General features: G+C 38.7%; 1 protein-coding gene across 4 annotated transcripts in view; it reads right to left on the reverse strand.

The window, feature by feature from the left end:
- ACADSB (acyl-CoA dehydrogenase short/branched chain) overlaps window positions 1-13,423 on the reverse strand; it is a 17,120-nt gene continuing 3,697 nt past the window's right edge. For all 4 annotated transcript variants that reach the window (XM_061635746.1, XM_061635747.1, XM_061635748.1 and 1 more), the window contains exons 2-11: window positions 11,997-12,156; window positions 11,446-11,546; window positions 10,550-10,756; window positions 9,060-9,230; window positions 7,436-7,561; window positions 6,566-6,658; window positions 5,665-5,754; window positions 4,876-5,013; window positions 1,888-1,987; window positions 1-694 (exon numbers count right to left, since the gene is read on the reverse strand). In XM_061635746.1, the coding sequence (XP_061491730.1) occupies window positions 624-694; window positions 1,888-1,987; window positions 4,876-5,013; window positions 5,665-5,754; window positions 6,566-6,658; window positions 7,436-7,561; window positions 9,060-9,230; window positions 10,550-10,756; window positions 11,446-11,546; window positions 11,997-12,156 (1,257 nt within the window). In that variant the 3' untranslated portion in view covers window positions 1-623. The remainder of the gene's footprint in view (window positions 695-1,887; window positions 1,988-4,875; window positions 5,014-5,664; window positions 5,755-6,565; window positions 6,659-7,435; window positions 7,562-9,059; window positions 9,231-10,549; window positions 10,757-11,445; window positions 11,547-11,996; window positions 12,157-13,423) is intronic.

Genomic DNA, 13,423 nt, shown 5'->3' on the forward strand with positions numbered 1-13,423 from the left:
TTATTTTTGCCCACTGTTGTCCCATTTAGTCAATGTTTTCAAGCAGTGATGAGTTACACTAGTGTAGCCCACTGACATGTGAGGGTTGTAAAGTATTTTGAATACCACTTCATTAAAGCTCTCTCATATGTTCAGGGTCATCACCCTTGTTTGAATACATTTCTGAGATTTCTTGGATATTTGATTCGCTACTTAATTCTTTTTCACAGTTCCATCTTTGTACATTTCTCTTGATAAGCATCCAAAATTGAAGCAGATGCAAAGGTTTAAAAAGATCATGTGGTAAAGAAGAGCAGCCTTGATATATTACATTAGTTCAGAATCAACTGATGTCAGTTCTACAATCCCCAGCACATGGATACAAAAGCAGGTCGATTTTAACCTCCTGTTTCATTATAGTGGTAAAAATTTAAATTGTTGTAGTACATTATTGATGCATAACATTCTGGTCACATACTGAAATCTTGCACAGGAAGTCGTACACTTTTGAAATTACTACCACTTGGCTTATTTTGTCTTAAAAAGTGGAAATGAAGAAGTAACCCATAATCCCAACAGTAAGGCAAGTTGCTTTTAACTTTCTGTGATGTAATTACTGCAACAGTAATTAAATCTCTTGAATTTCAGTATTCTTCAGCAATACATTTTGCAATTGTATTTAACTGGATATTTGACGTTCCTTCATATATGGTACCTGAAAAAAATCAGGGGGAAATAGAAATGAAGCAAGCATATAAACAGTGATTAAAGAATGTTTTGGTAAACATCCAACTATGAGGCAAAGATTCAATATGTAATCAAGACAGATCTAAAGATCTGATAATGTGTCTCCAAGTACTACAATGGGAATAATTTTTGTGATTGGCTGCAGTATATTAAACAATTTAATGGACACTTTGAATGTGATATGGTTTTATCACAAAGGAAAATATAAGGGCAAATTCACAAAAGGTATAGATTGATTCCACTGCTGACTATTTGCTCATGGAATGGATTTTGCTTTCAAAACAGGACTTCTCATTTCTCTCCCCTTCAGCACCCTGCCCCCCCCCCAGTTCTGCTCCAAGGGGTTGGGAGATCCTCCAGAGCAGATCTGGGGGGCATGCAGGGGATGCAGGAGGTAGGAGAGGAATGAGAAGTCCCACTGCACAAGAAGAAGTCCGCTTACTCATTGGATTCCACCCTATAAATTGTAATGTGTGAAATAGCTATAATAGATTTTCATATCATCTTGTATACTCCATTATTGTTAATGGAAGTAGTCCACACATTAGGCTGCAAATCAATGACTGATGAGACAGGTCATGTCCATGTGAATAACTAACTTAGAGTTATTAACTTAGGCTATACAAAATTTACTTGAAGAAACTACAAAGCATTTCCTAATAGAAATATATATTAGGGCAGAGGATGATTAGTCCAGATGTACTCAGAGATACCTTTCACTTCTCAATGCTTGGGGCCTGCTTTTCAGTGATGCAATCCCAAACAGCTGAGGGTTGCATGTGAATAATACAACCACATGGTGAAGCAGGTAGCATGGGCTTACCCATGCAGCTGTATGTGAAGGGCATCACATCTGAACCACATTCTAATTCTGAGTAATTAACAAAATATAGTATCTAATCAATTTGCCTGTAGGTAGCATCTTAAGCTGGGACAGGGAGAAGGGTCAGGAATCTGATGTGGCTAAGGTGAAAGATCAACACTGGCAAACAATCAGACTTCCAGATCCTTATATACTTGGCACTCAATATCTCTATCAGAAGAAGATGGACAATGGAAAATGCCCCTTGTTGATACATTTCTGATAATCCAAACCCAAACCTGAGTTAAAAAGCTGCATTTTAATTTCTAACAGATGATCCATAAGAAACTGCTACTTACCAATTTTGCAATCTCTGTAATATTTTTCAATAGGATAATCTTTTGTGAAGCCAACTCCACCCATCCATTCAATACATTTACTTGTTGTTAGAGTTGCAACCTATAAAACACATGAAGCATGCTGTGAATTGTCTTCAATTCAGATCAAGACATGCTGCTATTCTGATCATGAGAAGCAAATAAATATATATAATACATCCAGAATTTTATGACAGTGACTAGATTGTCAGCTGTTTTTAGTTTATTGCCCTGTTTCTATTACCACTTCATTATCCAATTAAATTAATTTAAATATAAATACTACAGATGGCAGAAGTGATGTTTAACAGCATAAAATAATATTCAGAATGATGTCAAGTTCAAGATGAAACATAAACATACTGCTCCTCAAATGTAACACTAAATGGGAATTTGTTCACATCAATTATGTTCCGTTAATGTAGATCCTTAGGAGGTATCCAAGAGCTAGTTACAGACTAAATCCTTCTGGTCTGCAGCATACCTTTGTATTCCTTAAGGTGGCTCTAAGGTTTCTTTTCTCAAGCAATAAGCACTAAGTGGGCCCTCCCTTTCCCAAAAGCAACTGGTTATTTGGGCTTCATTAACATCAAAAGTAATTAATTACATTTTATGAATAGCTTAAGAGGCAGCAATCATGGATTTGAATTAGTTTCCATATCCTTTTCTCAAGGCCACTTTTTCTATCCATCTTTGGGTACAGACCAGGGCAATTGTTGATTTAGCATAACTTTCTTTCCTCTTCTCCTCTCCACCTCTGTGTCCTCTGGTTGATCACATCTAAAGCTCAAAAAACTCCCATTCTCATACTGTTGGAGAATTCAAGTCATAATTGCAGAATGTCGTGTGCAGAAAGGCAGCAATATACTTGCTTTGAAGGTATTCCCTTTGAGTGGATTTCACTTCTTAGATGCTGCTGGGGCTATTTTGACTTTAGAAATGAATCTCAGGGAGCAATCCAACTCATGGACAGCCACGGGGGGCAGCAGAGAAGGAGCTGGTGGAAAGCTCTGCGGGATCCTCCTCCTGTTCTGGAGCTGCCAGCCTGGTGAACGCCAGCTCCATTGGGAGCCGCATGCATGAGCTGGCCAGAAAGTACCAGCTTTCAGCCAACAGGCCTCCCGGGGAGTAGGTGCTACCCATAGGGCTGAATGGGAATGGTATTTTTTTTTAATTGTTTTACTCCGCTGGCTGAGTTCAAAGGGGAATCAGGACACGGGGAGAGGTCTGAAGGTGAGAAGGATCTTGCGTACATCCCCTGCACAGCTCCTCCCCCACCACACCTCTGGAATGCCCTGTTTTCAGGCCTTCTGCCGGCTTCCGCTGGGCCTCCATCGTCAGGCTGGCTGTCCCTGGAGGACCTCCAGCAGTACCGGGAGATTCCTGGCAGAGCCACATCTCCACCACGGTGGAGGGCCGCTGCCGGCGGAGCCCAACACAGCCAGGAGTCTCCTGGCATTGCCAGGGATCCATGGCATCCAACTCACCCCAGCCCAGTGAAGGGTAAGTTGGATTGCTCCCTTAGTGACTCAGACAGAAAGGGCTGTAATGAGGATTTTATACGCATGCAATGGACTTTCTGACCACAGCCCCCTCATTCAGACTACCATCAACATGTCAGAGACCATTGGAAGTGGCTTCTGAGCACAATCCTATAGACTTAAAGAGACCCACTGTATTTGATGGACTTAAGGACACTTAACTCTGCCTCAGATTGTGGTCAGAGGAGCCCAGTCAGTGCAGAAAAGGTTGAGGAAGCCTAAGGAGCTTTGTGCATCCCAGGTTTGGGCTGAAATACAAAGACCTAAGCAATTAGCTGTGCATACCCAAGGGAGGTTTGGGGCTTGTATTTCTTGAAAGCAGCCATGCCTACACCACCATGACAAACCATGGCAGTTTTCAATTTGGCATGGAATGGAAATGTGCTGTTCACAGTCAAAAATCTATTGGGCATATATCTAAAGAAGGATCCTAGTCAGTTTATATTTTTTTAAATATACCAATAGTTTCCCAGACTTATTGGGAATCTTATTTTTTAACACGAGGGAACTAGTTTGGGATTAGGTTCTATTATCTTCACCCAATAAGATGGAACTTGCAGTGACGGCATGCTCCACACCAGCTTTGCGACCCAATTCGTGCCTTGCATGTTAAATGCTAATCCTAAGAATTACATTTACATTGAATTACATTACATTTAATATTTGATATTCTCTTTCAGGAATTCTCTCTCTTGCACACAAGAGAAAAGGTTGAGGACCTGAAGAAACAAGGCTTGCAGCAAGCTTGTAATCTTGCAGATTTACAAAGTAAGAGCTCCTACTGGGAGGAAGGGTGGGGTATAAATCTTGGAGGATTTTGATGAAAGGATTTTGGTGGGAGTCATAATGAGCTCCTACTGGGAGGAAGGGCAGGATACAAATCTAATAAATAAAATAAGACTTCTAGGTGGAGATTTTTATCCAGTTGGTATCTGTATTGGATATGAATTGATTTCATGTGTGTTGTTACTGTTTTAAATTGTTATTATAGGATGTATTCAACATAGTGCTAAGGCTCTATCAGCGCAAGGATTTCTCCTTGAGTGGTGGAACCATCTCCCCTTTTCCTCCCTCTGTGCGCTCTCTAAATCTGTTCTGCGGATTCCCCCCAACCCTCCTGAGCAGATTTGGGGACAGCCCGGGACACATGAGAGGAGGAAGAAGAGGGGGGAAATCCCCTTGCACTAGTGCAAATCCTTGGGCTAGCACAAAAAAATAGTTGAATATCGCCCTTTTTAAAATATGTGCAACAATTTTAATTTTAAATATGCAAATTTTCTATATATGTTTTATTGTACTGTAAACTGTTTCAGGATACCTCAGGGGAAGTGATTCATAAATTAAATTAACAATATCATATGAAGTCAAAGTTCAATTGTGTGCTAATATCTTTTTAAAAAAAGAGAAAGGAACCTCAAATATACCTTACCTCTGCTGCATAATACTTGGCCATGCTTGCCTCTTTTATAAAGGTCTTTCCAGTTTCTGCAAGTCGAGCTGCATTATAGGTGAGCAATCTTGCAGCTTCTAGCTGTATGGCTACCTGAGCAATCTGATGTTGCATTCCCTTGAAAGAAATACGACCCACATTAAAACTAAACTTACGAAACAAAATCAACCTTCCTTCCTCAAATGCCAATTAATATGCTCAGTTCTTGATCCTACAAGTAACCAACACCTCAATTCTTTGCTCATTTACTCAAATGTAAATACAACTGTGTTCAATAGAGTTCACTTCCATGCAAGTAATGCATAGGACTGCAGCCTGAATGACCTAAAGATAAGGTCAAAACCAAAGTTAATTAACTGAAAAAGTCAGGGGAAATCATTACAATCACTTTCATTTATAAACACATGCTAGGGCAACTACAGTGAAATATCATAAAATGATTTAGAGTACGTAAATATAGCAGATGTTAGGCAAATTATAGCTTAAGTTTTAAATTACACATGGATTTTTAAAATACTTCTTGCATCATGACAAAATTAACTTTAGGAGAAACAGTTCTCAATCAAGTTAAGAATGTTCTGCCACACAGATATTGAGAAAGGTGTTAACTCTTGAAATGTGTTCTTCAGCTTTATTACTGATGGCTAATCCTAACAAAATTAGCTGTGGGCAAGAAGCTGTAATACTATGACCTATAAAATATCACCTGTGGGAAGCATTTCTCTTTTATGTTTTTAGAGCCATTTTACAGAATGCACCAATCACTACCTGAAAATCAAATATGCTTTTTCCAAATTGGGATCTCTCCTTTGTATATGGGATAGTGTGGTCAAAACATCCTTGTGCTAATCCCAGCATCTGTGAATGAACAACCGAGAAAGCAAACACCGTTATGGTTGGTAAAGTGTCACAATCATCTTTAAAAGGGCAAGACACACTTTTCCACAGGCTTATAAAATGACTGTTATTCCCCACCAAATGCATTGCAGCTAAGTGGAACTGCTGGGTCCAGGAGGATTGACAGCTCAACTCAATGTTTGATTACTCTAAAGCAGGGGTAGAAAACCTCAGTCCTGAGGGTCAAACACGGCCTTCCAGGCCTCTCTATCTGGCCCTCAGGACTTTTTCCAGGGTACATTCTCTCCTCAGGCCAATTCCTCACTGGTCCTGCTCCACATACTCCCGGGCTTGGCTGGACTGTATCCTTGAACTGTGATAATGCTTCCTAATTGAGTGGATGGAGAGGTGTGTGTATGTATTGAAGCCTCTGGCTTTTGCATGGTTAGAATATAGCCTACAGTACTCAGGTAAGAGTCACATCCTGCTGCTCTGCCCGCTTTTGCCTCAGCCCCGCCCACCATTGGCATGCAGGCTCCAGACAGTTGCTCATGAGGAAATCCAGCTCTTTGGCTGAAATAGGTTATCCGACCCTGCTCTAAAGCAAGCCTCGCTGCGTTCACTGGGACTTACTAGGGTAAGCATGCATATTATGGCAGTCTTAACTCTCTTTCATCAAATCATGTGACAGGAGCAGGCAGTCCATGGAAAAAAACCCTAAAAATGGTTTACTAGGAGTCACACTTATCTGCTTCCTCCAAAGTGCCTCAATGACACTTTTGAAGACTGTGTTACGTCTGCAGCAGATCTAAGTAGCTATAGCATTACTTACCTGTGCAGCTATCCCTATTCTTCCTGTATTGAGCATTCCAATGGCATACTTATAACCCTGTCCAACCTGTCCCAGTATATTGGTCTCTGGAACCTGATGAATTAAATAAAATTAGCCAATTATTCATAGCCATTTCTTCCTTTTTCAAATATATTTTTAATTAAAAAATCATAGACCACTTTCCAAACAGTTTTTCAAAGTCATTTAAAAAATGTACACAAACAAATAAACCATAATACAATTTCAAAACCAGACCTCTATCTCATTACATTATAACTACACAAATGTAAAGCCAAGTGTGCAATTTGCACATAGTTATGAGGAACGTACAAAAAAAGAAAATGAATGCATTTCTTTTGGAAAAATATTGTAAAGTTGGATCAATTGCAAATGTTTGAAACATAATTATGTTTGTGTGTGATTCAAATCTAAATTTATTATATCTTGCAAAAAACCCCTCCCCTTAAGCCTGCAATATACCACTTATCTTCCAAAATCATGCTAAATTATACAAAGTGGTGGCCCCCAAATTATGGAATGATATTAATGACGAGGTGCGCCTGGCGCCAACACTGTTATCTTTTCGGTGCCAGATCAAGACTTTCCTCTTCTCCCAGGCATTTTAGCATGTGTTTTAAATTGTTTTTATATTGTTTTAAATTTTAAAATTGTGTTTTAAATTGTTTTTAAAATATGTATTTTAAATTGTATATTTGTTTTAATGTTTTTGATTGCTGTAAACTGCCCAGAGAGCTTTGGCTATGGGGCGGTATACAAGTGCAATAAATAAATAAAATAAATAAATAAAGGAATCCCACCAAATTGCTCCAGTCTTGCAATGTCTGAGTCAAATCCCGCAGATTGCTATACCTTTACATTTTCAAATGTCACAGGACATGTAGATGTTGCTCTAATTCCCAGTTTATCCTCCTTCTTTCCTACATGTAGGCCCTCTGTGTTACGGTCTACTATGAAACAGGTAATTCCTCTGTAACCCTGAGAAATAAAGATATGTAGAAAAATAACTCTATGGTAATAATGCACATCACCAAAACTGTTAAGCAAGTATGTTAAGACTTTAGCAACAATCCACCCATATTCAAGTCCCACTCAAATCAGTGGGATCCATTTAAATAGTCATGACTGGAAGATGGATTCTGCCAAAGCTATCCAAACTTTTTTTCCCCCAACAAGCCTTTTAAGTGAAGATCTTTATCCCAGTGTGTCTGTATTGGATTTAAAATTATTTTTATATATAGAATTGTTTTCTATATGGAATTGTTTGTATTGCATATATATTTTTTGCCGTGAAATTGCTTCAAGATATTTTATGGGAAGTAATTCATAAATGGAATCAAATGTTCTGGACTGGTAGTTGTGCAATACAATGCCAAACCATAAACAGCACAGAATTGTACAATAGCTGTGCAATCATCTTTAGGCAACCCTTCATTTGGATTGTACCCTTTGGTGACCCAGCTAATCCCTCATCAGCCATTTGCTCCCATGTGGTTTATGAAAGCCAGCGTGCCCATCAACTGAATAATCTCCTCCTGGAAATGTCCTCAAGTACCATTTCTGCAATGTAATAATACCATCCATTTTAACGTTTCTACATTCCATGTTGCTCTTATATTATAGCTTTTCTTTCTAGTTCATGTTCATACACTGCTCTTCCTTCAAAAAAAGAAAAGAAAAAGGAAATTCAAGGTAGCTAACAATATACCCAAATAAAATATCAAAAATAAATGACACAAAAGCTTTCTAACAACAAAAATGTTGGCATAATTAATAAGATAAGATCACTCCTTCTGTTTATAAAAACAATTCTGTTAATATAACTTTCATAACTGTTAAAATTCCTAGAGTACTAATATTTCAGCAAAAATTTGTTAATAATAAATGGAACAGGCTATTATGCCCCCCCCATGGAGGCACACATATAAATATAGTAACAGTGCAAGATATCAAGAGCTTGAGAACCCAGTCTTCCTGCCATCAATGAAAACCTTTTTTAAAAAAACCCTAAGCCTCATAAACGTGTGGTGGGGGTATCACTGGGGAGGGAATAATTAACCCCATCCTCATATGCTGTGATCCCCATAAAAATCAGCTCTCTGCCCAGCTGCTGTTATTGATTAACAAACATTAAGACATGTAAGCTGCATGCTACATATTAACCATTATGTGTGATTTGACCCTTAGCCACTCACCAGTATGGATATGCCAAACAGGGCCCCTCAGATGTAAGCAGGATAAAAAACAAAACTAGGGCAGGCAGGGGAGGGGGAGAGGAAGAGAGAGATCAAGGTTCCTAACCTGGCTCTTCTGTTCTTAGTAAATTTCCAAGCAGCAGAAGAAATTCCATAAATTGAGGATATGGGTAGAAAAGGGTAGATAGCCAAAATAAATAAGGCTATGTTTATACCTGATAATTAATATTTATGCAATATTTTAATGAAACCAAGCATAAATCACTGTTTTAGCTACTTACTGCAGAAGGATTTGCATTTGCCATCACCAAAAACACTCCTGCATGTTCAGCAAAGCTAATCCACATCTTTGACCCATTGATGATATAGTAGTCCCCCTTCTTTTCAGCACGAGTCTTCAGGGAAAACGCATCACTTCCAGAACCAGGCTCTGAGAGGCAGAAACTACCCACCTACCATTTTAAGATAAAAGCAAGTCATCAGGTATATTCATTGTACAGAGATTTTGAGAACATAGATACAGCAAAGAGATCAAGGAACAAAGGAAATGTTTTCTTCAATAGCATTGATGTCCATTATATGTTTAATAATTGATGCTGAATTGGGTCAAGATGGGTTGTAAGATGCAAAGACAAATGGTTTAAATGCTGTAACAAAACTAACTAGCACTATAACAATAAGGGAAGGTAGGCAGCTAATAAATTTGCTTTTGAAAGGTCTTGGTTTATTTTTATTAAGATGTGGAAGAAATATTATTCAAATATAGCTATTATTATCATCATTATTATTATTCATTAAATTTTTATCTCACCCTTCCTCCTAGCGCTATATCATCCTTTACTGCAAACATGATCTTTATTCTAGGCTTTAATTCATACAAAATCTATGAATATATATATATTTTAAACAGTACTTTTTAATTGTTCTTAATAATTTCCCATACTGAATCACTTGACTCATTTTGGTTTCTACTCCCTTCCCCGCTCAGCACAACCACATACATTATTTTACACTGGAAAACCTATAGCCACACCAGACATCAGAAAGTTTGGAAAAGTGATTATTCCCTGATGATAAACACAGAATTGCAGAATTCTAAGTGAGTATAATACAGAACCTTCAGGGTTAGTGGTTAAAAGGCAAGTTCAGGACTCTGAAGATATGCTTCCTTCTGCAGGCTATTCCATTAATGTCTCCCAAAATATATTGGGGGATATCTCCAATTAGGGTCAAAACTACTGCATTGGGATGGGTCAGGGTCTTATAGTGTGACTTAAATGGCATGTTTAATAATGCAATCCACAAGCTAATGAAGTTACACATCTACTTTTGCATAGCAGTGCTATGGAGGGAAGGGAAAACCGCTGGTACAACTGCAATGATGCTGTTATGCCATGCACTGACGATGCATGTCATATACAAAAAACTCTGCCACTGGCCTTGGATTTAAGTCAGTTCGATTCCCCTTTAAGTGTAATAAAATAAACAGCAACTCTAGAAACTTTGAATTAATTAGCTATAAGCAACTCTTTCACCTAACTTGAAAGTCCATGAGGTTAAAATATGCCTAACCCAAGTGGCCCAATGTAACGAAGCTGTCAATGGGGCTCTTAGACTACAGTCCTAAGCGTGTTTACTTGGGAGTAAGCATCATTAAATCAGTGGAACTTACTTCTGAGCAAGACTACACAGGATTATGCGGTTGATTCCTTAACAAGATGAAAATTCTGCAAATATATATTTAACTCATGCACCAATATATTTCACCTACCAAGTCTTTTGCCAACCTAGGCAAATAGGTTTGCTTTTGTTCTTCTGTGCCATATGTCGTAAACAATTTATTAGTTAATGTATTCTGGAGTTCACACACTAGTGATACAGATGGATCAACCTTGGCTAACTCCTCAACCACAAGAATGGTGGAAAAAAAAGAAGATCCAGTTCCTCCATATTCTGAATCAAGCTCAATGCTCATCAACTGAGAAAGAAAGAACAAGCTATGGTGAGGAAGGGAGCAGGGAAGACTCAAAAATTGTGACATACTCCACTTCCAAAATCTCTGCTGGAAGCAAAAAGTATTGATTCCAAAATGAACTGTCAAGTAACACACACACACCTCAAATACAATCACAGCATCCCAACTTAACTCTAAATAAACACTGACAGGGTTGGGCTATCAAGTACACTCAAGTGTGAGGTCCAATATTGTGATCTTACACATTTGTTTGTGCTGTTGTATTCCTGAAGTAACAAATCTTGGAATCAGAGTGGCATAATACTTAAATGCCAAAACATTCTCGATTCTCATGCCTCTCTATTTAGCTAAAAAGTAACCAAAATACCTAAAAGTGCAATCCTAACCATGCCCACTCAGAAGTAAGTCCTATTGAGTAAGTGGGGTTAGGATGCAAACTGAGTCACCAAATATTTCTGCCCAAAATCTACTTTCACTGAAACAATGAAATAACTTATCTGTTTGTTAAGAAGAAAATTAATCAACATTCACAGAAAAACAGAATGAAATCTGGCAGTATGTCCCCTATGTCCGTTTTGCAATTATACCATTCATCTTTTTGTTTATAATATTATAGATGTCTCCACACTGTAGTCCAAATGCAAAGGAAAGAAGTTTCATACCACATTAAAAAAACTGAAAGATGTACAAACCCCTTGTTCAAATAGTCCTTGTATTACAGAATCATCCAATTTTGCATCAGCATCCATTTTCTGTACTAACGGTAGAACTCGCTCTTGAGCAAACTTTTTCACTATATGGAAGAAAAAGAGATAATGAATCTATTAACATTAAGATGCAGTGGAGCCAGAAATGTAACAGACACATATTTCACAAGTGTAGACAGACAGCATTAGGGGCTACAGTTAGGACTTGGGCCTTTTGACCAAAGTTTGTCATTGAGACTAGCCTGGACTGCATAGTGCAGTGGGGAAAAGGCAACACTATTGATTCCCTTCTGCTGGAATGAAATAGAGAGTTGTGTATATAGACTTAAAATAACATTTAATTTGGGGAAAAAGTTTTCAAAGATGGCTAACAGTTGTAGGGAAAAATGAATTTCTGGCTTACAAAATTAAACTGTACTCAATGCATTATTATAAAGGATATTCCTTCACATGCCTTGTTGAATAGAACAGATGTAATTATAGTAGACTTTAAGCCTGAAGAGTTCAAACCAGTTTAATTAATTCAGATACATTACCCATTTCTTTGGTCATGATCTCCTCTTCTGTAAATGTCTGAAGTGGGCCACAAGTTGCTTCATTGTTGGCTAGCTTTGGTAAAACTTCCAAATTGGAAGATTTAAAAATGCTGGGTTGTCTCATACAAAGGTCTATGCATGGAGGCATATTCCATCTTAGCTGTGGACAAAGAATATTTTAAGGAGGAAAAAAAACCACTAAAGAAAACAATCTTCTCTTTAAACTACACAGGATCTCCAAATAAGACATCTCATTGGGCTCTCTATTGTGCTACAGGAACCAATAAGAACATAAGAACATAAGAAGAGCCTGCTGGATCAGGCCAGTGGCCCATCTAGTCGAGCATCCTGTTCTCACAGTGGCCAACCAGGTGCCTGGGGGAAGCCCGCAAGCAGAACCTGAGTGCAAGAACACTCTCCCCTCCTGAGGCTTCCAGCAACTGGTTTTCAGAAGCATGCTGCCTCTGACTAGGGTGGCAGAGCACAGCCATCATGGCTAGTAGCCATTGATAGCCCTGTCCTCCATGAATTTGTCTAATCTTCTTTTAAAGCCATCCAAGCTGGTGGCCATTACTGCATCTTGTGGGAGCAAATTCCATAGTTTAACTATGCGCTGAGTAAAGAAGTACTTCATTTTGTCTGTCCTGAATCTTCCAACATTCAGCTTCTTTGAATGTCCACGAGTTCTAGTATTATGAGAGAGGGAGAAGAACTTTTCTCTATCCACTTTCTCAATGCCATGCATAATTTTATACACTTCTATCATGTCTCCTCTGACCCACCTTTTCTGTAAACTAAAAAGCCCCAAATGCTGCAACCTTTCCTCGTAAGGGAGTCGCTCCATCCCCTTGATCATTCTGGTTGCCCTCTTCAATGCCAGACTCAGATAAAAAAGGCCAATGCAGACATTATCATGAGGCTTGGATGTGAGCAAGCATGGATGCTAAGGTTTGGAGTATTGGAGAAGGAAAACTATGTTCACAAGTGAACAATAGTGCCCTAAATATACTTATGATTATAAGCAACCCTGTACAGGAACAGTGCCCTCCAGATGCTGTGGACTAAAAACAGTCCCCCCAAAAGGGGCGTTTTCAGGCGGGGACTTATGCTAGAACCTAACTCCATTCAGCTCAGTCACATGACCTGGCAACCCAATGGAACTTACACTAGCAAAAAGGATGGTGTAAGTCAAACTCTATTATAAGGCTTTTTTCCCCCAGGCTTGGGTCGGCTCAGCTGGTAGCAGTCTCACTCTTGACTGGAGTTTGGATCTGACTTAACTTAAGCCAAGGTAAATTATGATGGCTTTCTATAGCTGTGATTGCTCCCTTACTAATCAAGTGATGAGCATGCATATGAACCAGCTTTAGATCTTACATGGGGAAACAACATTTATCTAGTCCAAGACTGTAAATTCTGGTTTTGCA

The sequence above is a fragment of the Rhineura floridana genome, chromosome 7, assembly GCF_030035675.1.
Source record: "Rhineura floridana isolate rRhiFlo1 chromosome 7, rRhiFlo1.hap2, whole genome shotgun sequence".
In the NCBI taxonomy this organism is placed as follows: domain Eukaryota; kingdom Metazoa; phylum Chordata; class Lepidosauria; order Squamata; family Rhineuridae; genus Rhineura; species Rhineura floridana.